Below are 24,658 nucleotides of genomic sequence, written 5' to 3' on the forward strand. Positions count from 1 at the left end.
GTGTCCCAGCGCAGCGTGCTAATGTCCTTACCCCAGGCCTTTGAATGCAAGTGAAAAGACCCAGCCACCCACAGGTCATAGCACTAAATGCGCAGCTTTAAAAATTACTGGTCCTGGAAATGTTGCCATTTAGGGTTGTGGACACTGAGGCCTTCCGCAGCCTGATAACAGCGGCCGTCCCGCGTTACGCAGTCCCCAGCCGCCACTATTTTTCAAGGTGTGCCTAGCCCGCCTTACACCAACATGTGTCCTGTAACATCACACGTGTCCTGACCAACGCAATTACTGGGAAGGTCCACTTAAAGGGAATCTGTTTCTTCTTTCCAGCAAAGGTCTTCTTTTTTTCATGTTGTCATTTAGATAAAAACCTTATGCTAATGAACCTTCAAGGAGCCCAGAGGGGCGTTATTCCTCTCCTCTAGAGCCCAGTAACGCCCCCCTGCAGTGCCCAGCCCACCTTAATTTCAAGCCCAGCACGCCTCCTCAAATAAATTTCCACCCACAGCAGGGCTGAACAGCACCGCCCCCTCCGCTACATCATAATATATTTAACATACGAACCTTGCTTCATCCTTTCTTGCGCATAAAATCTCGCGCAGCCGCAGTATCGCTGACTGCCTGTCCGATCCTACGGCTCCTGAGGGCAACAGCATCAATATAGTGTTACTGGGCATGCGCCGAGCCCAGTGACGTAATCAGAGCGCTGTTGCCTCAGGAGCCGTAGGATCGGACAGGCGAGGCAGTCGGCGATACTGCGGCTGCGCGAGAGTTCATGCGCAAGAAAGGATGAAGCAAGATTCGTATGTTGAATATATTATATGATGTAGCGGAGGGGGCGGCGCCGTTCAGCTCGGCTGTGGGAGGAAATTTATTTATGAGGAGGCGTGCTGGGCTTGAAATTAAGGCAGGCTGGGCACTGCAGTAGGGCGTTACTGGGCTCTAGAGGAGAGGAATAACGCCCCTCTGGGCACCTTGAAGGTTCATTAGCAGAACTGGGAAAAAAAAAAAAAAAAAATATCGCTTTTTTATCTAAATGACAACATGAAAAAAAGAAAAGACCTTTGCTGGAAAGAAGGTAGTTTATTGTACATTGCAATGGTAAGGGCTTAATATGCTAAAACCCGATGACAGATTTAACCCCGGACACATGGACAAGTGCATTCGGCCAGGGACGCTACATTTCCCTGACGGCACACTGGGTGAACATTGTGGAGGCCGGGAGAGAGTCGCACCCTGGGACGGCACAACTGCTACCGACGCCAAGGATTGCAGGCCCTACGTCGATCAGGGTTTCCGCCAGCGCCTTGGTTAGTGGCTCCAAACCCCACTTCACCTCCACTTCCGATTTATCCGCGTGCAGCACCAGTCCTCAGTTGGTAGCTGGAAGCAGTGTAGCACTGCAGTGGGGAAGTGGCAACGGGCCGTGCTGAAGCGGATATGCTTAGGGGAGAGCTGTGGCAGGGGATAAGAGACCAGACTGAGGTGTGGCTCTCGCCACTCAACCTACAACAAGGCATGGTTGTGTCTGATAATGGCCTTAACTTGGTGGCGGCTTTGGAGCTCGGCAAGCTCAGACACATCCCATGCCTAGCCGACGTGTTCAACCTTGTGGTTCAATTTGCCTGAGCAAGTCATCAACAGCTTCAGCTTGAAATTGCCACCTCACCGGCTGTTGTGTGACGTGAGCATGAGCTGGAACTCCACGTTCCACATGTTGGCCAGGCTTTGTGAGCAGCAGAGGGCAGTAGTGGAATACCAGCTGCAACATGGTCATAGCCTTTCCAGTCAACTTCCGCTATTCACAAGCAAGGAGTGGCCATGGCTGTCTGATCTGTGAGGTTTTAAGAAACTGAGAAATTAACACAGATGGTGAGCGGCGATAACGCTATCATCAGTGTAACCATTCCACTTCTGTGTCTACTCAAACACTCGCTGCTCACAATTAAAGGACGACGCTTTGCATGTGGAAGAGGTGGAAATGGGGGAAGACATTACACAGGGTGATAGCCAGACCACCCTCAGTTCGAATTGGACGATGAAGAGGAGGAGCAGGAGACTGTTGCCTCCGCTACAGAGGGTAGTACCCATGAAAGTTTAATTCCATCTGTTCAGCGTGGGTGGGCAGAAGAGGATGAGGAGATTAAGCGTGATCCGCCTGATGACAACAGCAAAGTCTTGCCTGTTGGTACTCTGGCTGACTTCATGTTAGACTGCCTTTGCCGCGACCCGCGCGTTATACGCATTTCAGATAACACGGATTACTGGTTGTTTACCCTTCTCGACCCTCGCTACAAAGAGAACGTCTCATCTCACATTGCTATGGTGGAGAGGACGAACAAAACTGTGCAATACCAGAAGATCCTTGTTGAAAAATTTCCATTTGACAACGCTGGCGGCAGAGTCCGTAGTTCCTTGGCCAAGCGAGGATGAGAGACAAGGGAAACACACAGCAGTTCCAACAGAGGCAGGGCAACACTCTCCAAAGCCTGGGACAGTTTCATGACACCCCACCAGCACCCTCACCCTGACGTGCGGCCTAGTGTCACAAGGAGGGAAAATTTTTGGAAGATGGTAAAAGGAGTATATGGCAGAACGTGTCAGCGTCCTCAATGAACTACTGGGTGTCCAAGCTGGACACCCAGGCGCTCTACGCCTTGGAGGTGCTAGCCTGCCTTGCCGCCAGCGTTTTGTCAGAGTGGGTATTTAGTGCTGCTGGTAGCATTAGATAAGCGTATCTGCCTGTCAAATGACAGGTTGACTATTATAAAAATGAACAAGGCATGGATTGACATGACTTCGACTCCACCAGAGGAAAGCGGATGAACATAAGAGCACTTTAAATGTGTTGTTTATAATGTACTGAATACACTGTATTCCCATGCACCCCTTCCACCACAAACAAGGGTATATGTTGAATCTTTCTTTTCTCATCCTCCTCTTCCATCACATCAACATGCTTATTCATCGCATATAATTTTATTTTTATTATTTTTTTACAGGGTCCGCTCACCTGCAGGCACTCACCTAACAACCTTTTAGAGGGTCAGCTCACCAGCAGGCCCTCGCATATAATTTTTTACAGGGTCAGCTCACCAACAGGCCTTCACCTAAAATCTTTTACAGGGTCAGATCACCCGCAGGCCCTCACCTAATTATACCCAATAGGTAATTTGCACGCATGCTGCCTTGCTTGGATGTGGTAGCCGTTTCTCAGGCTCCCTCTCCGGAATCGAACTCTGATTCGCCGTAGTCACCATGGTTTGCGCTGACAATAACATTGAAAGTTGATAGGCCAGACATCTGATTGGATCGTCGCCATCACGGGGACGCGTGATCGGCCCCAGGTTCTCTAGAGTCCCTAAAGCGGCAGCAGGCTCTCACCCATAATGTTTTAGATGGTCAGATCAGCAGGCCCTTGCTCAAAATGTTTCAGGGTCACCAGCAGGCCATCAATCAATTTTTCAAGGCTGTGTATGATGCCCTCCTGTATGTGTAACAAAGGGTGTATTGGAGTGCCGATTCCTTGTAATTTTTGGCAGCCCTTTCACTTAGTGTATAGGCTTTATGAGTGTAGGAGTCCCACTACCTGAACAATTGTACCACAATGTGAATGAGGCCCTCCTTTATGTGATATACAGGTTGTATCGGAGTGCCTCTTCCTTGTAATTTTTGACAGCACTTGCACTTTATATACAAGTAAATATACAGGAAAGAATGTTTCCTAACAATTTTTCCTCTAAAATCGATTTTATCTTCGGTTTGGTGCGTATTATTGTCAGTCTGTAAAAGTGGCGTACTACTCGGACAACATCGTTCCCAGCAGCGACCTGGGAGTCCAAGATGCATCCAGACATCGTCCCCATGCTGTTCCCGAACCATTTCAGTGGTGTTTCCATCAATTTCTGACCTTTTCCTATGAACCAGGCACCATCCCCTCTTCAGAGCAGGGGGTGCCTGGTTTAATGCTCAGGTTCTCCCATTGACTTCGATTATACTCAGGTGCTCGGAAGTGCACCCAAGCATCCTGATGCGTTCGGGCCGAGCACTATAGTGCTCGATCAACACTAGTGTGCACGCTAAATGGACATGTCTATGTGCCTATAGCACAAGAAAATTTGTCTTGGATACAACAAACAGAATGGGGCAGCTGTATCAAAACTGCCTAAAAGTAAAACAGCTTGCGGCCCATAGCAGCCACTCACAGAACAGCTTTCATATTTCCAGAGCAGCTTAAATGGGTTTTATGAGATTTTTATACCAATGACCCATACTCTGGGTAAGTCAACAGTATGTGATCAGTGGGGATCCTACATCCAGGACCCATACCGATCTGCTGTTTGAGAAGGTAGCGGTGCTCACAGTGCCACACCCTTCTGTATAGCAGCTGTGGTTGGTATTGCAGCTCAGCCCCATTCACTTCTATGAGGCTGACCCGCGCCTAGGCCATGTGACTGATGAACCTGACGTCGCCTGGCTTAGGCTAAGCCATGAGAAGGCCGCGGCACTACTGCGAGTGGAGGTGCCCTCTCAGACAGCTGATCGGAGGGGGGTGTCAGACCCCCTCCAATCAGATACTGATGACCCATCCTGAGGATAGGTCATCAGTACAAGAGTCTCGGAAAACCCCTTTAAGAAATGAAAGGCAAGCCTTGATTCTTAGATATGGACAACAAGGCCAGTATTACTTTTAAGACACTCCCCGGAAAGTTTTCCTAGATATTGAATCTTAGCCTGCGAGTCCTACAGAAGATACAGGGACTGATGGGACCGCATTCTCTGTTGCAGTGCCAGTTTATTCTGCAGTCCTGTACAGGCAGTTATTTCTTTGTGACAAAAACACACAAATTATCCTTTTGTTTTATGAAAAATAAATTTATTACTTAACACCTTGCCTTAACAATGTTGAATTATTTTTTGTCATCTTTTAGTCAGAATACTTGTCATTCATGTAAAATAGTTTGATACAGTACATTGCATGTTACAGTTTCTGTTCTCCTGGGAAATTCTAAGGCTTTCCTACCCCATGTCCTCTGCTGTAACAATATCCACCCTAAAGTAAGGTGCCGACCAAATAAAAAATAAAAATAGGAACTGATTTGAAATCCACTACACCAAGCCAGCTTAGAAAGATCCGTAAAGACGCAGCGTCTGACGACGAGCAACTCTCATGCTCATTGTTTTTGCTTTGTAAAAACTCTATAGCATGCTCACAAGTCAGCAACATCAAGGAGGAAAAAATAAAATAGGACCATTTTTTTTTCATTATTTTTTTTTTTAATTATTCTTTTTTTTTGCTTGTTTGCTGGAGCAAACGGATTCAAATCAGTTTCAGACATTTACTATCGTTATAGCAGCTTTAATACCAGTCAAGTTATTCAAAAATTCAGGTTATAATCTTTGGGAGGTTGATACTGAAAAATGAAGAGGTTTAATGATGGTAATAAAATTGTAAGGAAAAAAAAATAAAAATACTGATTGCTGTGATGGATCTACATCACGCAAAAGTATACAATGCAAAATAAAAAAAGGTACCATAATGATCTGGATAGGTTCGTTCCAGCCTTGTGCGATGATGATGGTAAAGATCATAATTAAAAAGAAAAAATATTGATCAGAAAATATTCTAACGGTAAGAACTCACCACGTACTATAACGAAAAACTGTTTGTTCCAAGCATACTTCACAGCTTCAACTGCTAGCATCACCGAAATAAATGCATTGGTCGATTTAAACCATTTTCAAGTATACTATGGAAGTAGCAAATTCACAATATCGACTGTGCTAAAGATTTGCGCGCTCTCTCTCTCTCTCTCGTCAAAACCTCCGCGTGGGATCTACATTCTGTGAAATGTTGTGTAACTTGGCTTTTGGACATTTTCAAGGTGTGGTTGTACAGTACATTCCAAAGCCAGGCTCCAGGCAGGCGGCTACAAGCGCAGTCCTGTAGCCCAAGCAACAGTGCATTGACGTTTCCTGGTCTCTGGGTACAGCTCAGTACCTGTGAGTCTGATGGGAGTATTGTGGAGGCTGCTGGGAGGTAGTCGAATACCCCATGCTGCTCTGAGGTTGTGATGTGCTTGGTCCAGGGTTTGGATAGGCAGCATGTGGATTGGAACGCTACAAAAACGGAGAGGGGAAAAAAAATAAAAAAATAAATTAAGAACACTGATCGCCAGGATATTTACATTGGTGAGTTATTGTTGTGAAAGAATGTTTGTTCCCGTTATTTGGCCATAAAGGGGTTATCCCATCGTAGAGTTTCCTTACCGGCAGTTACAGAAATAGCTGATGCTCTGCCATTTCCGTAATTCCCATAGTAGTGTATAAGCGTTACGCAAACAGTACAACACAACCTGCTATATTGTTCCTGTGGGTCCAGAGTTATGGAAAAATATAGCCTGCTGTGCTATGCTGCTTGTGTAGCTCTCATTCACTGTTTATGGGGGTTACACAAACAGTGGAGCACCATCCTCGACTGTGTCCATAACTCCGCCTCTACGGGACAGCACGTAATGTGGGTCATTCCCATTCTGGCCATGAAAGGTTGAGATAGGAAAACCCCAAGAGAGTTGAATGGTCTTTACCTGATAGTCTGAGGTCATGATGAGTCCACCTGAGGTAGTGGTAGGGGGAACAACCCTCACTTTCTTCAGTGGTGGCCCTTGTGCGTGGCTGTTATCTTGGTTTCCTGGGTGCCCGGTGCCATTAGTATGATTATTGCCTTGCTGCTGCTGTTGATTTTTCTTTAGTGATTTAAAAGAGAAAAATATTTTAAAAAGGGAAAAATAAAAAAATATTCTTTAGAGACAATTTTGTAACTTTTGTTAAATTACAACCTATGAATATTCTATAGTAATTTCTTTACAAAAAAACTGACAGTTTTCGATAATTCACACTATGTATTCTACTTCCTCTCCTTGCTCTTTTACTTTCCCTTTGTTTGGACGTTTAGCACAGCAAATAGTCTCTTAACTCGCTCAGTCAGACCATCACTGTGACCAGAGAGAGAACCCTCTCCTCCCTGTAGAGCATCACAAATTACACTAATCAATGCAATGCTCTTCTGTGGCCATCTTTATCTAGGCCCAACAACAAAACAAAATCGAGCAATCATAGTGTTATGCCAATTCTACAGCTAATATTATAATAAGGATTACCCTTCAAATTACATTTTCCCCTGACTGCAGCAGAAAACTGAATGGATTTTTCTGCCTATATGGGAGTTTTAACTCAGTGCTGTCCGCTACAGGAAGACAATATTTTTAGTTCATTTTCAATGGTAAAATACCACTGAAATGAAAAAAACAAAACATTTTCCACTTGTGAGCTCCGTTTGAAGGCTCTCACAAGCGGCCCTGAACGCATCCGTCCAGCCCCAATGCATTCTGAGTGGATGCGGATCGGCTCAGAATGGATCAGGATGGCTCCGCTTGGCCTCAGTTCCGCTCAGCAGGCGGACATCCGAACGCAGCTTGCAGCGTTCGGGTGTCCGCCTGGGCATGCGGAGCCAAACGGATCAGTCCAGACTTACAATGTAAGTCAATGGGGACGGATCCGTTTGAAGTTGACACAATATGGTGCAATTGCAAACGGATCCGTCCCCCATGGACTTTCAATGCTAAGTCTGGACGGATCCGTCTGACTAACTTTCACACTTTTTTTTTTGTGATTTTTTGTGAAATATAATGCAGACGGATCCGTTCTGAACGTATACCATCGTTTGCATTATAGGAGCGGATCCGTCTGTGCAGACACCAGACGGATCCGCTCCGAACGCAAGTGTGAAAGTAGCCTTAATTTTTTTTTTTTTTTTAAAAAGCACTTTGTAATTGACGAGTCCCTAAAAAGCTGCTGTGTAACTAATATATTGACAGAAAACGGATCCACAGAGTAAAATCTGATAGTATAAAGGAGAAAGCTGTGAGCTATCACTTCCCTGACTGACATCTGATGTGGACCAGACATGTTATCACCAAAAGGGTAAATCCACATGAAGGATTTAATACAGAAATTTCTGTGACTGAAAATCTGCTCCATACATGTGAATGATGTGCTTCTGGAGCATGTGCATGGGGTTTTGCAAGCCCCATTTAAATAAATTAGACAGTCACAGACAATTTGGCATCATATCTGCTGTGTGGGAGTTCATAAGTGGAAGCCACATCTATAACGAAGACCCTTGTACACATTGCGCCTAAAATCTTTAGTTTACAGGCAAAAACTGTTTGAACAAATTGGTCCAAAACACATGGTTTTTGTCTTGATTAAAATTATAAAATGGCTAGTAACATAACTGTATGACCACCATAAAAAATAAATTAAAAAAAAGCCAACGATGAGTTGCATCAAATCATCTGTGTGTTTACGGAGGGTGTATATCCGGACGTACCTTGTCCCCTTTATCATCAGGCTCCTCTTCGGTGAGGAACTCCCTCTTTGGGTAAGGAATCTGGCATCCTGCAAACACACTGCAGCAAAAGCACTGGTCACGACAAACATCCATGATAACACCAGTCCAAATGTAAGGGCACATGGGCTTCATTGAGCAGGTCCCAAAATTGGGATCCCCTCTATGTTACGTCTGAGACATCAGAAATTCTAGCTCTCCTTTTGGCGGACTCCACCTTTGCATTTTATACATAAATGTTCCTTCATCTGAATGGATGTCATCTGATACTACAGCGAAAGCCTGAGTCTTGCTTATTTCTGGAACTGCCATAGAATTGAATGAAAGGAGCTGCACCTCTCTATTTCAAGTGGTAAGAGGGGGCCTCCTCCTCAAGATCTGTGCGGCTTCCAGAGATGGGACCTGCACCTACTGGACATTTATGGCACAACCTTTGATTCCCTTCTGTATATTAGCAAAGAACTAGACTTTTGGAGACCAGATTAAAGGCGGAGATGATTTAGAGTAGGACCTGGCGGTGCAGCTCGTCAAGCCACCATGGTGACCCACGGCAGCTGCACAATTTTGAGGTAAAAAAAAAATAAAAAATAAAAAAATCACACGGTCATTCATTGGATACTGCGAATGGGCTTGGCAGCGTGCAGCCAGCCACACAGCTGGGCCGTACCCTCCCTGGTCAGTGGATAGTCAGTTAAGGGGTTTTTGTGTTCTTGCTGCTATTATCCAACCTAGACGAACGCATGTACTATACGTAAACTCACGATTCTGGTGCTTCACTTACTCTGATGTGGGAAGTGGGTCTTCTAAAAAATATGGATCCTGCATAGCTTGCTCAGAGGAAATTCTTTTTATTGGGTCCATTGTCAGCAGTTTCTGAAGCTGTGCAAGGAAGGAAAAAATAAAAATAATAATTCAACTGTTAGCAGTGTGTTCATTGATCAACCATCAACCTGTAAACCTGTCCGTATTCTGCGCCATGATATTTTGTCTTGTGTTCTGCTCCCTTTGAGAAAATGCACAGAATAAGGAAGTCCACAGGACTACAAAAGCAGTTTCCAATAGAAGCGACATCCGAAAACTGCAGCGACGCCATGAGAATTAGTACACTTCAGGTAGCGGTTTCCAGCCACTGCACTAATCTCACATGCGAATCCAGCCATTAAGAGGTTGTCTAGCTCCTCTCACTGATCAGGTGTGGCGAAACGCTGCTGCACTCCAGGCAGGGCAGCTGCCGAAACAACTGTCCAATGTTCTATTTTAATGAATAGGCCAAGTGAATGATACTTCCCGGGCCTTTCAGTCCCATCCAGCATGCAACCGCATCTTCCCACCCTGGATGTCAGACAACTCCCTAGGCCTCATGTACACAACAATAGTTTGTATCCATGTCTGATCCGCATATTTTGCAGAATGCACACGGACCTATACATTTCTATGGGTCCGCAGCAAAAAAAAAAAAAAAAAAAAAAAAACACACAACAAGGACATCATCCATGTTTTGCAGATCTGTTTTTTGTGAACCACAAGCTGGACACAATCGTGTGCATAAGGTCTTATACACATGGTGACTTGATCACCAACAGTTCATCAACTGATCCAACTATTCCCTCATAAACCTTGTCCATCAATCTAGGTGAATTCCAATAAAAACGTCCTAGAGAATAAAAAGGTATGTTGAAGCCTGGTAGATACGCTGCAGATTCTGTACAGATTCGTGCAGCGTCTTACAGTAGCAGCAAAGTGGATGAGATTAACAAATATCATGCACACACACCACAGTATAAAAAAATAAATAATCTGAGACAATGGTGGCATATCGCTAGGATATGCCCCCATTGTCTGATATAGGTGCGAGTTCCAGAGGTGAGACCTGCATCTATCAAGAACGGAGCGGGCCAAAGTAGTGGCTGGAGGACTCAGGTCCAGCCACCACCAAGCGCCCTGCCCATAGAAGTGAATGAGAGCGCACCACGCATGGCCGGCCCCCGCTCCCATTCACTTTTATAACCTGGATGGAAATAGCAGAGCCAGCAATCGGCTATTTTCAGCAGCCCCACAGAAATGAAAAAAGGGCGGCTGCGCATGCGCAGTGCGACCTCCAACACTTTTGGGGCTGCTTTTAGAAGATAGGTGCGGGTCCCACCGCTGTGACCCGCACCCATCAGATAATGGGGGCATATCCTAGCGCTATGCCCCCATTGTCTCAGATGAGATAACCCCTTTAAATTCCCAGCATGTCTATTCTTTTAGAAGATTTTCACCGCCTTCAATGTAGAGGCAAAATCCACACATGATAAATGCATGATACGTCTCGACACAGGTGCGAGTTCCAGAGGTGGGAGATCTGCAATGGAAGCTTTAAAAGAGTGTCTTTCAAAACCAGCACTTACCAAGTGGAATGTTTTGCTGTCTGGTTTTACTTTATGCTTCTCCATGTATTTAATAAGGCTGCAGTTGGTATAACTATAAAACATAAAAGTGGTGTAAAATAACGGAAGCAGTGCACCGCAAGGAAATATCCGCAGAAATGTCACTAGTAACTACAGGCGCACACATCTCTCAGAACAACCTGCGTACAGGGGGGTGGCTGAAGAGGCTTCTCAGAGAGGAAAGGGAGACTCCTACTATCCCAACTGGCTGCATACATGCGACTATATTACAGCTCTATAGGACATCCATACAGGAGCATGGGTTCTTCTGTAACTCTATGCCTGACATAAGGAAAAGAAAAGACCGTCTCCCGACTTACGTATTTCTGCGGAAATCCTTCATGAGTGTAGAATGCTCAGGCATTTTCTTGATGTCTTCCCAGTCTTTATCTGCCAAGAAAAAAAAAAATCATCCACTTGTCTGAACGGAATTAAGAGCTCAACACAGTTCTAACCCTTCCGATGGCTAATTTACTGAATACTTATGGCAGGTTCTACATAACGGCAGATTACCAAAAATGTACAAGTCCTGGAAATGAATGTACACAGAGCACAGACAGAAAATAAGGAATTTAATGGGCTGCAAGGAGCCTCCTCTATATTCAAGAGAACTTTAAGAGGACCTTCCACAAAGAAATGCTGTGCTCTCTGCTCTGACTGCATTGTTCACAGGGGAGGCGTTATCAGTAACTGACAACTATCTATGTACACACACTTAAAGGGGTTGTCGGAGCTGAACCCAGACATATCCCCATTTTCACCCAGGCAGCCCTCTATGAGATGAGCATCAGAGCATTTCATGGTCCTATGCTTTCCTTTGCCCTATGCTGAATCGCACAGGGCTAAGGCATTTTTTTGGAATTCCAATGACGTACCGGGCTCTTCAGGGGGACTGCAAGTTTATAAATCAATTTCTACTGTAAAAAAACCATTTCCCGGGTTTGGTTCCAAGTAATAACTTCGGCTCATAGGAGCCAATACTGTACGGAGCGCTCGCTGGGGGGGGGGGCGGGGCTTCACTACACTAGACCGTAATGAGACAATGCTGCCTACGATATGCCATCATGGCTGAGTAGCCTGATACGGTATAAAAGGTGCACCAGAGAAGCAGTCATTATAAATATCAGGCACCAGGTCAGAACTGATTCCCAATCAAGCATCACCAGTATCACCCTAAGGGCTCATTCACATGACTGTACGAATGAGTCCACATCCGTTCTGCAATCTTGTGGAATGGGTGCAGACCCATTGATTTCAAAGGGGCCGCAAAGGATGCAGATAGCACACCATGTGCTGTCCGCATCCGTTGTTCTGCGTCTTGCATGCACCCAGCTGTAACCTCACACTGAGCACCTTCCCGTCCTCGTAGATAACGCACCTGCAGGAAACCCCATGACATTAAATATTCTATCTAGTTGGTCGTGGTGATAAGGATTACTAGTCTTTATGTCTTCTTGCCGACAGTGGAAAATTGGCTCAGACGTTAGAAGCTCTGCAAATATACATCCGATAGCCCATATATCTGGGGGGAAAAAAAACAAAAAAAAAAACACAAGTCAGAATAATTCATGCCAATAAAATTGGTGTAAAGACCACGGCTCACCATTATCCCTTCGTGTAATCCTATGGCATATTGTCAAGATACGCCATTACATGAAGATCACGGGGGGGGGGGGGTCCAGCCTCTGGGGCTCCTGCTGACCCCATGATAAATCTTCAAAATAAATCAGATGACTTAAAAGACTAAAAGATATCCTATTAAATGTAATATTCGTGAAATGAGACTTTTACAATTTGCACAGTTTGACATTTCAGAGGATGTGATAATTAAAAGGGTACGTGAAACTTCACTCCAAGCACAGAAGGTGCAGCGGCGCTTCTCAACCAACCACAGCTTCCACTTGCATCGGCTCTGCTCTTGCAGCATGCGGAGGGTATGGATCCATAGAAAGTCTTTGGGATCTAAACTCAGCATGCTTTGTGCTTTGTGTGAAGACGCAGGTACCCTCTAAGAATCAAAGATGAAATTCCCGAGGAAAAATTAAATAAAAAAAAAAAGGATGAAAGGATTCTCCTGAACTTTTTTTGCTTGAGATAATTGGGTGTAAAAATAAAAAATAAAAATAATTAGCAAATCAAGAATACTGTTATTAATAAACCTTAAAGGGATTATCCGGGAATTTGACATTGATGACCCATCTTCAGGCTATGCCATCCATATCAGATCAGCTGGGCTCGGCTACCCGCACAGATTAGCTATTGAAGAGGCTACAGCACTCAGGCCTCTTCCCAGGTCGGTGATGTCACCATACATCAGTCCCATTGAAGTGAATGGGGCTAAACTGCAATACCAAGCACTTCCTCTATACAGTGTATGGCGCTGTGCTGGGTAAGTGTGAAGAGACTGCAGCACTCATCGGCCTCTTTAAACAGCTGATCGGCAGGGGTGCAGGGAGTCAGACCCCTGACTATCTTATATTGATGACCTAAAGTCAGAATTTTCTTCTAAAGCCGATTTTAAGTGTCCATGTACAAGGGTTGTCACGATACCAAAATTTTGATTCGATTTAGATACCACGCGAAAAGAATCACACCCCAAAAAAGCAGCGTGCCTTTCGCATTTTACGGAACGTCCTGCCCATAATAGAACAGTCCTATCCTATTTTTTTGAGAAGTGGGGGAGATGACGACAAGGTGACAAAAAAATTTTTATTTATTTTTTTCTGTTACGGCATTCACCGCATAGGAGATATTTAATATTTCATACTTTTTCAGGCATGGCGATATGTAGGTTTAATATATATATATATATATATATATATATATATATATATATATATATATATATATATATATTTTACATGTAAAATTGGGAAAGGGGGCAATTTAAACTTTTTTTTTTACTTACCATCAGCCCCCTTAGGGGCTAGAACCTGGGATCTTTTAATCCCTTGTCCTATTCACCCCAATAGAGCTCTATTAGGGTGAATAGGACTTCACACTCTCCCTGCTGCCCTGGCTTTGTGCACACAGCAGCAGAAATGTTACCATGGCAGCCAGGGCTTCAGTAGCGTCCTGGCTGCCATGGTAACTGACCGGAGCCCCACGATTACACTGCTGGGGCTCCGATCAGAAGCTGCCTCTGCACCACCAATGAGAAGGAAGGGAGGGGACCCTGTGGCCACTGCCACCAATGAATTTAACAATGGGCAGGGGGGCACCTGTGGCCACTGCACCACCAATGATAAAAAAAAAACAAAAAAAAACACAACTTTAAAAATTACATGGCTTAAAACTCTAAAATAAAACGGATGTAAACTGCTGCATTGGACGCAGTGGATGACATGTATTATGCGAGTGGTCTTCACCTTCTGTACTCACCAATAGCTTTGGTATAATGTCGGGCCCCTAGGAGCAGCTCTGGAGCTCGATACCAGAATGTAACAACTACAGGATCTAAATCAGCTAAAGGCTTTAAAGGTGAATTAAATAACCGGGCGAATCCCATGTCCGCTGCAAGAGACAGAAAAGAAAAACATACACGGGGTGAGAGGCAGGTAGGTGACAACCATCAGCTTGTGGATTTTGTAATGTACCCTGAAGAGAGCAGCTTGTCTAGTGACCCCCGAGGTATCTTTCCAGGACCCTTCTACCAAACAGTCTGTATAGGAGCTCGGGGCATTTCTCATATGACCTGACATGTCTAAGGCCTGAGCATGCTCGATACAGTATCTGTCAGAACCCGCCTGGACTGTTGCACAGCAATGGTCCATGTATGGATCGAGTGACAACAGCTGATCTCCATGATCCTGTGAAACCACTACTGTCAGATATCGGACCCCAGCCAAATCATCTCCCTCCAGGCTCTTACTTCTCAGCGCAGTGGGTATGCAGTACATGATGCTAACCAGTGAGTAATATGGCAGGATTAGTCTTGGTGGTGATTTATGATGGTAGGAGTGGTGCTTGAGTTTCATGGCTCTGGCAGAGCTCTTCTTTAACCCCTTAATGCTCATGGATGCGTTTATCTGCATTTACTGCGGCCTTTAAAAAGGGCCTTATTCTAGGCAGCAGCCTTTTTTTACGATGGCCTAGAATACGTACTGCATGAGTCTCCCATGCAGCAGAAAGCTGGAGCTCGGCTCCTGCTCTAACCGCCCAAGTCAGCAGCAGATCCGGGCCATTTAACTCCTTAGCTGTGGTCAATAGCAACTAGCAAGTAGTTTAGAGGGAGGGATCTTGTAAGGCATTAGTATCCCGCGAGTCTGATCGTTGGGTGCCAATGTCTCAGTATGACAGCTCTGCCAAGTGCCTGTCCGAATTGTCCTGACAGTATAATATACTTTACTGCATAAGCAGTACAGTGTATTATAGAAGTTATCAGAAGATCGCCTGTCAGTCGCCTTGTGGGACTAAGAAATAGCAAAAATAAAACCCACTCCACATATTTGGTATCAAGGCGTCCCTAAAGACCTATACCAGTGATGGCGAACCTATAGCACGGGTGCCAGAGGCGGCACTCAGAGCCCTCTCTGTGGGCACCCGCGCCTTGGAAAAAGTCTATGGTGTACCAATATGCTTTAGACTTTTCCTGCCACTCATCAGCACAGGATGCACTATGAACAGCACAGGCAGCTCACTGAATGTAGGCTATTAAGCTATTATAGCTAAATGATTACGTACATGGAAGATATACTATATTGGTATTCAGGTTAAATTGCCGTTTTGGCACTTTGCGATAAATAAGTGGGTATTTGGTTGCAGTTTGGACACTCGGTCTCTAAAAGGTTCACCATCACTGACCTATACTATATAATAATCATCATGTAATATATCCTGCATGATGAACGGCGTAAACTACAAGTGGCCTTGCAAGTTATGGGATGCAGCAATGCAACCATTATTTTTATATTTTTTTTTAGTAAAATCTCTCTATGTAGCAGGAAAAATCTTGCAAAACTTACAAAAACTCAGTGGTGGTATTGCATTTCCCCCCCCCCCCCCCCCCATTGCCCAAACCCCCCCCCCTCGAAACCGTTAATAAAATGTAACCAGTTAGTCAGTATACCCCAAAGTGGTGCAAAAAAAATAAAATACAACTTGTCTCATATGGCTACATCGACAGAAAAATAAGACAATGAAAAAAATTGCTTGGTCGCTAAGACACCAAAATGCAGACAGAGGGAAGGGGATAAAGGGCATGTCAAAACTGCTGACAGATGCCCTTTAAAGAGCTTGTCCAGGAGTAGAAAAACATGGCTGCTACAACTGTCCAGGTGATGTGTGTGGTATGAGAGTCTGCTTTCTTCTCAAAACAGCGCCACACCTGCCCACAGGTTGGTATTGCTGCTAATCTAAATTTGCAATACCAAGCCCAACCTGTGGACAGGTGCGGTGCTGTTTTGGGTTTCTAATCCTGCACTAACTACCCAGCACAGTTGTACACAATAGGCCATCCCAGATAAATATAACCGGAGCAATACACAGAGCATGGAACTAAGGCAACCGGTCAATGACCAGGGAAAAAACTGCAGCAAAAATCCAGGCCGTGCCCTTTGTAAATCCTATATCCCGACACTCATGTCCGCTGGTAATCCAGTTATTAATAGCGGAGACCAGCAGTTTGCTACCAGTGTCTAGGAGATCTGTAATCTGATAACTGGATAGGCAGGGGACGCGGGGAATCCACTTACTACATGAAGTCTCCTTGGCTTCACAGAACGCTTACATACAGATAGGAAACAAGGATGTGATGTTTTTTGTACAAACCTATTTTTACTCGTCCTCGTTCTGGACCTTCACCCATGACTAAAATGTTAGCGGGTTTCTGTTTAAGAGATGGAGAAGAAGGTGTTACAGGCGAGGTTACAGGCTTACAGACAGAAGATCGCAAGTTACAAACAGTCACATGGAGTTCACTGGAATACTTATCGCTTCCAAGCCTGCAAATAAAAGGCACAGGACAGCGAGGCGAGATATAGGGTGCATTTACACCAAACAGATTATCTGACCAATTCCTGTCCAATCAGACCAATAGTTGGTGTGAATAATAAAAGATGTGTGTGTGTGTAATAGGTCTTGTGTTACTAGATTTTCTGAGAGGCTAAGGCCCCTTTCACACGGGCGAGATTTCTGCGCGGATGCGATGCGCGAGTTGAAAGCATTGCACCGGCACTGAATCCGGACCCATTCATTTCTATGGGGCTGTGCAGATGAGTGGTGATTTTCACGCATCACTTGTGCGTTGCGTGAAAATCGCAGCATGCTCTATTTTGTGCGTTTTCCACACAACGCAGGCCCCATAGAAGTGAATGGGGCTGCGTGAAAATTGCAAGCATCCGCAAGCAAGTGCGGATGCGGTGCAATTTTCACGCATGGTTGCTAGGAGACGATCGGGATGGAGACCCGATCATTACCATTTTCCCTTATAACATGGTTATAAGGGAAAAAAGCATTCTTAATCCAGAATGCATAGTACAATAGCGCTGGAGGGGTTAAAAAATAATAATATTTAACTCGCCTTAATCCACTTGTTCGCGCAGCCGGCATCTCTTCTGTCTTCATCTTTGCTGTGCACAGGAAAAGGACCTGTGGTGACGTCACTACGCTCATCACATGGTCTGTCACATGATCCATCACCATAGTAAAAGATCATGTGATAGACCATGTGATGAGCGCAGTGACGTCAACAAAAAGGTCCTATTCCTCAAAGAAGAAGACAGAAGAGATGCCGGCTGTGCGAACAAGTGGATTAAGGAGAGTTAAATTTAATTTATTTTTTTTAATCCCTCCAGCCCTAGTGTACTATGCATTCTGTAATAAGAATGCTATTATTTTCCCTTATAACCATGTTAAGGGAAAATAATAAAATCTACACAACACCGATCCCAAACCCGAACTTCTGTGAAGAAGTCCGGGTTCGGGTCTGGGTACCAAACATGCCGATTTTTCTCACGCGCGTGCAAAATGCATTACCTATGTTTTGCACCCGCATCTTATCCGGGCCAAAAAAAAAAAAAACTGACGCCCGTGTGAAAGAGGCCTAATAGTAAAGAGTAATCTACTACACTATTTCATATTGACAAAAAGTTTTTTCGCTTAAGACTCACTCGTCCGCCGCCCCCCCCAAAAAGCGTGTGTGTGGGGGGGGGGGGGTTGGCAGTGCATCTTATAAAGTGATAAAGCAAAAATTAATGGAGTGCATCCATTATGAAAGCACGCACTAGTAAACAGGAAGAGTGGGGAGTGTAGCGCCAGCAGTATTCACCACTCCCTGGTCTTTTTCCGAGAGCCCACTGTGCTGTGTCCAGACAGGGTGCAGAATCAAGAACAAAGTACATGTAGGCGTGCACTATGACCCGACACTGTTAAACGTCCGGTTACAGCACAACGAGGGGCCTGGATGACGACTAGGGAGCAACGACTGCAGGAAGAATGCACCTTCCAAAGCAGGAGAGCAAGTTCATTTATATATTTTATGTATGGTCCGAGGTCTGATGAGGACTGAGGGTCTGATCTGATGTCTAAAGAAAGATGATTGTCAGACTGGGGGGAGCTCTGATCAGTGGTCTGGTGAAGAATGAGGGTCAGATTGGGGAGGGGGTCTGATCTGAGGTGTAATGAAAAAAAATAAAAAATTCCCCGATTTTGCTCCTCTAAAACCTAGGTGCGTCTTCTAACGTGAAAGATACAGTATACTAACCAGGGGCTATACAGATGGTAAAATGTAAAACGTTATGGCTCTTGGAACGAAGATGAGGAGATGTGCTATTACTGTGCAAAAGTATTACGTCAAACAGGCTAGGTTCACATCTGTGGTGGAGATCGCAGCAGACGCCTCAGTCGCAGATTCCAGCGATCTACAGACAAAATATTGGATGCATGCAGCAGAACCTGACAAACGCCATTATAATCAATCTGATCCGTCAGGTGATGTTCAGAATATGACATCTGGTGATTTCTGTTTCCTGTCCCAATGACTGAACAAAACAAAATTTTCTCAGATCATCGCCTGTAATAGCATGCAGCGGACGAATGATAAATTGTTCAATTTCCGTGGACCAGACAAACATGCCTGACAAAGATGATCATTAGCCGGCACCAAACCCCCCTTGTTCGAACAGAAATCTGCCAGTCGTTAGCGGCATAAATGCTCTAGGGGCAAACGAGCAACGATCTCAGTAATGAGCGAGAAGCAGAACATATTTAACAACTGTTTCATGTATGAACACAAACTGCTAAATCGTCGCTTGCTGCTCGTTAAATAAAATATATCTTCCTGTCTAATGGGACCCCTACACATCTGATATCGCCATAATCAGCTAAAGGTTATACAGTATATGCCACCGGAAAAAGCCACATGTTTAAAAAGGCAAAAAAAAAATATAGAATTGCTGTTCTTTTCTATTGTCGCCTCCAAAATAGTCACTAGTCGTTCAAAACTTCTGATTAATACTGTACGGAAATCAGTCTCCATACAGTATTAGAATGTATGGGCTCCGATGAGCCAAAGTCTGTTATTCGCGAAGTCGCGCATGACTTAGTTGAATAACTTCGGTAATTGATTTCTAAAGTGGAAAACCACTTTAAAACCTGAAACCGGACTCTGCTTCGGCCCTGACTAGAACCTCAAATCAACTACCGAAGTTATTCAACGAAGTCACGCCCAACTTCGCAAATAACTGGCTCATCAGAGCCCATATATTTTAATACTGTACAAAGACAGATCTCCGTACAGTATTAATCCAAAGTTTTAAACAAAGTTGGGGATCTGATTAAAGCTACATTTACACAGCCGTGTTTTGCGGTCCTCATTTTGTGGACCGCACATGGCCGATGCTATATAGAAAATTCCTATTTTGTCTGTGATTGCAGACAAGAATAGGACATGCTCTATTTTTGCGGGGAACGGAACTACAGATGCATTGTGTGCTGTCTACATCTTTTGCTGACCCATTGAAATGAATGGGTCTGCACCCTGTTCCGCAAAATTGCAGAACATTTGTGGACCAATTCATACAGTTGTGTGACTGGTCCCCAACACTGAGGGTCTAATGTAAGGTCTTATTTTCCTAATCTAAACCATAGGTGCATCTTATGGGCAGATGTGTCTTATAGTGCGAAAAATACAATAATCAATAAATGATGTGCTCTAAAATAGTGCCATCACAAAATACAAGTCCCCCGTGAAAACAACAACTGTTTGGCTCTGACTGCGGCACCGAAACAAAGCCCGCCAAAATAAGCTCCTTGCTGAAGGATGGGGGTACACCATCTGGTACTGAAGAGGTTAACCCAAGCTTGTCTTGTTGCTACACTAGTAAAGCCTGCTGAATACACGGCTTTAATAAAACTGCCAACGTGCCATGTGCATAAAAATAAATTGCTGTTTTCTAGGCAAACAAAAGTATGACCTGAAGTGAACCGCAGGTGCTGCTGAAGTGCTGAGCCCTGGACGACAATATCCAACCGCAGGCCCAGCTATTCCAGGAGCCTTTACTGGAGGCGAAAAGCTTCTCAGAGCCTCTAATCTCTTTCAATCTAAAAACCAGTAGAATAAAGCAGGTTGTCTACACCACAGCGTGGCCAGCATGTTATCCCAGTATAGGTCTGCACTGCTTGGAGTCCAGTTCAGCCTGCTCTGTACATACGTAGTAGTGATGGGTGGCCATAGAGTATCTACGCAAGAAGAATATTTTTGCCTTTCAAGGCCTTGAAATAAATCTTGTGTTGCTGTACAAATGCCAAACCGTAAGAAGCAGAAGGTGCAACGGTATGGTGGACTGGTAGGGTATCCTTACTAAATACCACACAGTCTCCAATCAAAGGCCTGATCAATGAGCAAAAAAAAAAGACCCCCCCTTTTGCAGGTAAAACAGCTTCCACTCTTCATGGTAGGCTTCCTACAAGATTTTGGAGTGTGCAGGATTTTTTTCCCCATGTTGGATGAGAAGGAATGGGTCACAACCTCAAATGTTTTCAATAGGGTGGAGGTCAGGGCTCTGTGGGTCCAGTCAAGTTCTACCACACTCACTCGGACCATGCCTTTATGGACTTTGCCAAGTGCAGTGGGGCACAGTCATGGAGCAGAAAAGGGTCTTCCCCCAAAGCATTAAGATTTTCCTTCACTGGAGCCAAGGGGCTGAGGCCAACCCCTGAAAAATACCCCCACAGCATGATCCCTCCTCCACCAAACCTTAGATGTACTTTTCTGGAAGGCAGCCACAACTTTTTCCCCACTTATTTTACTATGGAGGACAATCCAAATGCAGCATTTTTTTTGTGGCAGAGATAGAAATGTGTGTCAGGCTCCAGAAATGTATAAGAAGCTGACAGAATGCAATGAACAAACGTATCCCTTTATAAACAGGTGAGGAAGATGGGACTTGAGGATATAACTTGCTTGGGGCCCCGGCGACCCCCAATGCTAGTCGCTTCCTTCTCATTTTCAATGCTTTGGTGGCCTCTCATCAGCGTCATTCAGATAAATGGGAGTGAAGAGCATTGAGAGCACTTGTGGGTTTATGTAAATTTCTTCCATTTCAGCATGAAAGAGACTTTACATGGGTGGCCGCCTCAGCAGGGGTCCCAGCTAAGACCTTACAAGAGAAAAAATAAATAAAAAACACCTTTCTAAAAACCCAGAAATGATTTAGGTTCTCTCTCTTTGGGTGAATAACTGCTGGAAGACATTGCATTAGTGTGTATATGTTCCAGCGGAAAATTCTTACCGCCAACACATTGGACTGTAACCTACAGGGTAATACAAGACAGGCCCTCAATGTCTCCATTATATACCGTCCATACAAATGCCTAATGAATAAAAGGCCCCTCTGATGCCCCCACTTCTTCTCCCAATAGGCTATGGCTGACACTTCTCTCAAGGTCCGCCGCTCTAAATGATCTCATTTTTTTGGAATTTTCTACAAATTACCATTCCACAGGAATGCGGAGAAGCTGATCATGCCAGACTGCCTAAACGGATTGAACAATATGAAGTGTGGACCCCCTCTGAAAAATCTGAGGTGTGAGCTGCTATGCCCATCGACCTCTAAACTGGATGGTTTAAAGGGGTTGTCTCCCTTCGGACTCTTGCACACGAACGTGCGCACCCCGTGGCCATGCTGCGGCCCGCAAATTGCGGGCTGCAATGCATGAACACCCACCGTGGGGCAGCCGCAGCGGATCGCGGACCCATTCACTTTAATGGGTCCGCGATCCAGCCGTTCCGCAAAAAGATGGGACATGTTCTATCTTTTTGCGGAACAGAAGTCCGGGACGAAACCCCACGGAATAACTCCGTAGTGCTTCCGTTCTGCATCTCCACATTTGCAGACCAATTGAAGTGAATGGGTCCGCATCCGTGGAATGCACACAGAACGGTGCATTGCAGATCCGCAAACGCGGTCCGCAATACGGCCACGGAGCGCACATGTGCAATAAGCCTTCAGCAAATGGAAACCTGCGGCCCTTCAGCTGTTGCAAAACTACAAGTCCCAGCATGCCTGGGCAGCCTACAGCTATTAGGGCATGCTTGGAGTTATAGTTTTGCTACAGCTGGAGGGCCGCAGATTGAGCATCCCTGAGGTTGAGGAAGTTATTACAAGCCACTTGCTAATCTATTTTAAATTATCCATATCGCTTCCTTTTCATCACCTTATACACTGCTCGCTTCCATGGTTACGACCACCCTGCAATCCATAAGTGGTGGTTGTGCTAGCACACTATAGGAAAAAGCGCCAGCCTATGTGCGCTACCAGAGTCCTGGCTACTAGAGAGGCCGGCTCTTTTTCCTATAGTGTGCAAGCACGACCACCGCTGATGGATTGCAGGGTGGTCATAACCATGGATACGAGCAGTGTATAATGTGATGGAAAAATGAATCCAGCCAAGAAAGGAGGCAATATGGACAATCACAATACATTAGTAAGTGGCTTGTCAATATTTCCTCTACATGATAAATGCCACTTACTGAAGTAAGACAACCTATTTAAGACACTGGGGGCCACATTTACTCAGACCAGGATCTCTACGTTATGAACTCCAGCTCTCTCCATCTTCCGATATCTGGCTGGCTATGTATGTGGTCACATGCACTGCTCCCGCGGTGACATGCCGCTTATGGCCACATCACTGCTAAAACAAGTCATTGGCCGGACCGATGCATGTGACCAGAGCAGGCCGGATCTAAACAGTGCCAGAACCTAACGATGGAGAAATCGGGGCAGTGTAGAGGACCGCAGCAGGTATGTATGAATCAGAGGCCATGCTGCAGGAACTTATTTTTACCAGAATAGGAATACCCCTTATTGGGCATGGCACAAAAAAAAAAAAAAAGTTATAAAAATGATAATTTCAACTTTACTAGTGAAAAAAATTAAATATATTTTTTAATTTCTTAGTATAATATGGAAAAATAATGCTAAAAGGAAGCGTAGGAAAGACGTAATTGACTGGCACTGCCGCCACTAACTGGATGTCTAGGACCTTCAATCTAAACCTCGATAAGCCGGGTTTGCCTTGTCCGCACCTTGCTTTTGTCTGGAACAATTCCCATTAATTCTGAACACCTGAGATAAAAAGAAATCACCTCTGATCCTTTCTGGGGAGTCACAGGCCGCCTGTACATATCAAGATGTCTCAGAAGAAGAGCTGCACTGTAAGGGAGAAAGTCAAACCTTTGCCACAGTTTCGGGCAGCAGAGAAAACCGCCACTTACCGGAGGCTACAGACACAAACCACACACAGACTGAAGATCTGCACGGTACATGTGGTTAAACAGCCCAAAAAAAAAAAAAAAAGAACTACAGGGAGGATGAGCATGAAAGGTTAAGAGGACGACCAGCTGGGTGGTCTCCATACAAGGAACGGCGGGGGCTTCCACTTAACAAGGACAGGGGCTGATTAAGGCACCTGATGTACACATGGCGCACGGAGGGCCCGGCTTGTTTGCTGTAATCTAGTGACAGTGGGGAGATATTGATTGTAGCTTTGTAAACTGGGACACGGCACAACGTGATCTGTCGCTAAAGCGTCCATAATGACAAGGAAGGAGCTGTAAATATGGCTGATTGGATCTAATTCAGGGCAGAAAGCTGCAAAAGAAAAAAATCGGAAGACAGGCGACGAGGGTCTAATCAGCGAGTTTACTCTTCCTGTTCTCCTTAAAGGGAACCTGCACTCTTACAGCAGGCACAATGCCTTGTAGGGCTCGCTCAGCTGCATGTGATGATACTTTTCATCCATATTCAATCAAGGAAAGGGAAGCAGGAGTAAGGGTGCACAGAGTGGCTTGGGCCCACCCTCGCTGCACTTAACTGCTCATTTGCATATGGATTAAAGCTACCTTTTCTCCAGAATGAAGCAGCGGATCACCAAGTGAAAGGTATCATTACATTCAGCTGAGCGAGCCCCACAAGGCACTGTGCCGGGTATATTAGTGAATTTCCTGGTGACAGGTTCCCTTTAATACAGCGTCTGGATTACCAATCTGCATACAGATTTGCACAAAAACCAGAGGAATTTATTAAGTGGGGTTCTTTAAGTGGGGATTGACGATGTAAGGCTTATAGCACCGATCTCCAACTTCTGCAAAACTACTTGACGTTTTGGAACAGATGGAGAGCCACAAGCAAGAAGACAGGTGTAACTGAGGCAAAAGAGGAAATTAAGACCTTAAAGGGGTGTCTCACTTCAGATAGTGGCATTTATCATGTAGAGAAAGTTAATACAAGGCACTTACTACTGTATTGTGATTGTCCATATTGCTTCCTCTGCTGGCTGGATTCATTTTTCCATCATTTCCAAGGGTTACGACCACCCT

At 44.9% G+C, this 24,658-nt stretch overlaps 1 protein-coding gene across 1 annotated transcript in view; it reads right to left on the bottom strand.

The window, feature by feature from the left end:
• Positions 1-4,851: 4,851 nt before the first annotated feature.
• The window catches only part of CDK8 (cyclin dependent kinase 8), a 44,916-nt gene continuing 25,109 nt past the window's right edge, over positions 4,852-24,658 (bottom strand). The window contains exons 5-13 of the mRNA XM_040426187.1: positions 16,606-16,663; positions 14,218-14,349; positions 12,215-12,358; positions 11,157-11,226; positions 10,798-10,870; positions 9,189-9,286; positions 8,390-8,468; positions 6,585-6,743; positions 4,852-6,117 (exon numbers count right to left, since the gene is read on the bottom strand). Coding sequence (XP_040282121.1) covers positions 5,992-6,117; positions 6,585-6,743; positions 8,390-8,468; positions 9,189-9,286; positions 10,798-10,870; positions 11,157-11,226; positions 12,215-12,358; positions 14,218-14,349; positions 16,606-16,663 — 939 coding nt within the window. The 3' untranslated portion in view covers positions 4,852-5,991. The remainder of the gene's footprint in view (positions 6,118-6,584; positions 6,744-8,389; positions 8,469-9,188; positions 9,287-10,797; positions 10,871-11,156; positions 11,227-12,214; positions 12,359-14,217; positions 14,350-16,605; positions 16,664-24,658) is intronic.

Source organism: Bufo bufo, chromosome 3 (genome assembly GCF_905171765.1).
Source record: "Bufo bufo chromosome 3, aBufBuf1.1, whole genome shotgun sequence".
In the NCBI taxonomy this organism is placed as follows: domain Eukaryota; kingdom Metazoa; phylum Chordata; class Amphibia; order Anura; family Bufonidae; genus Bufo; species Bufo bufo.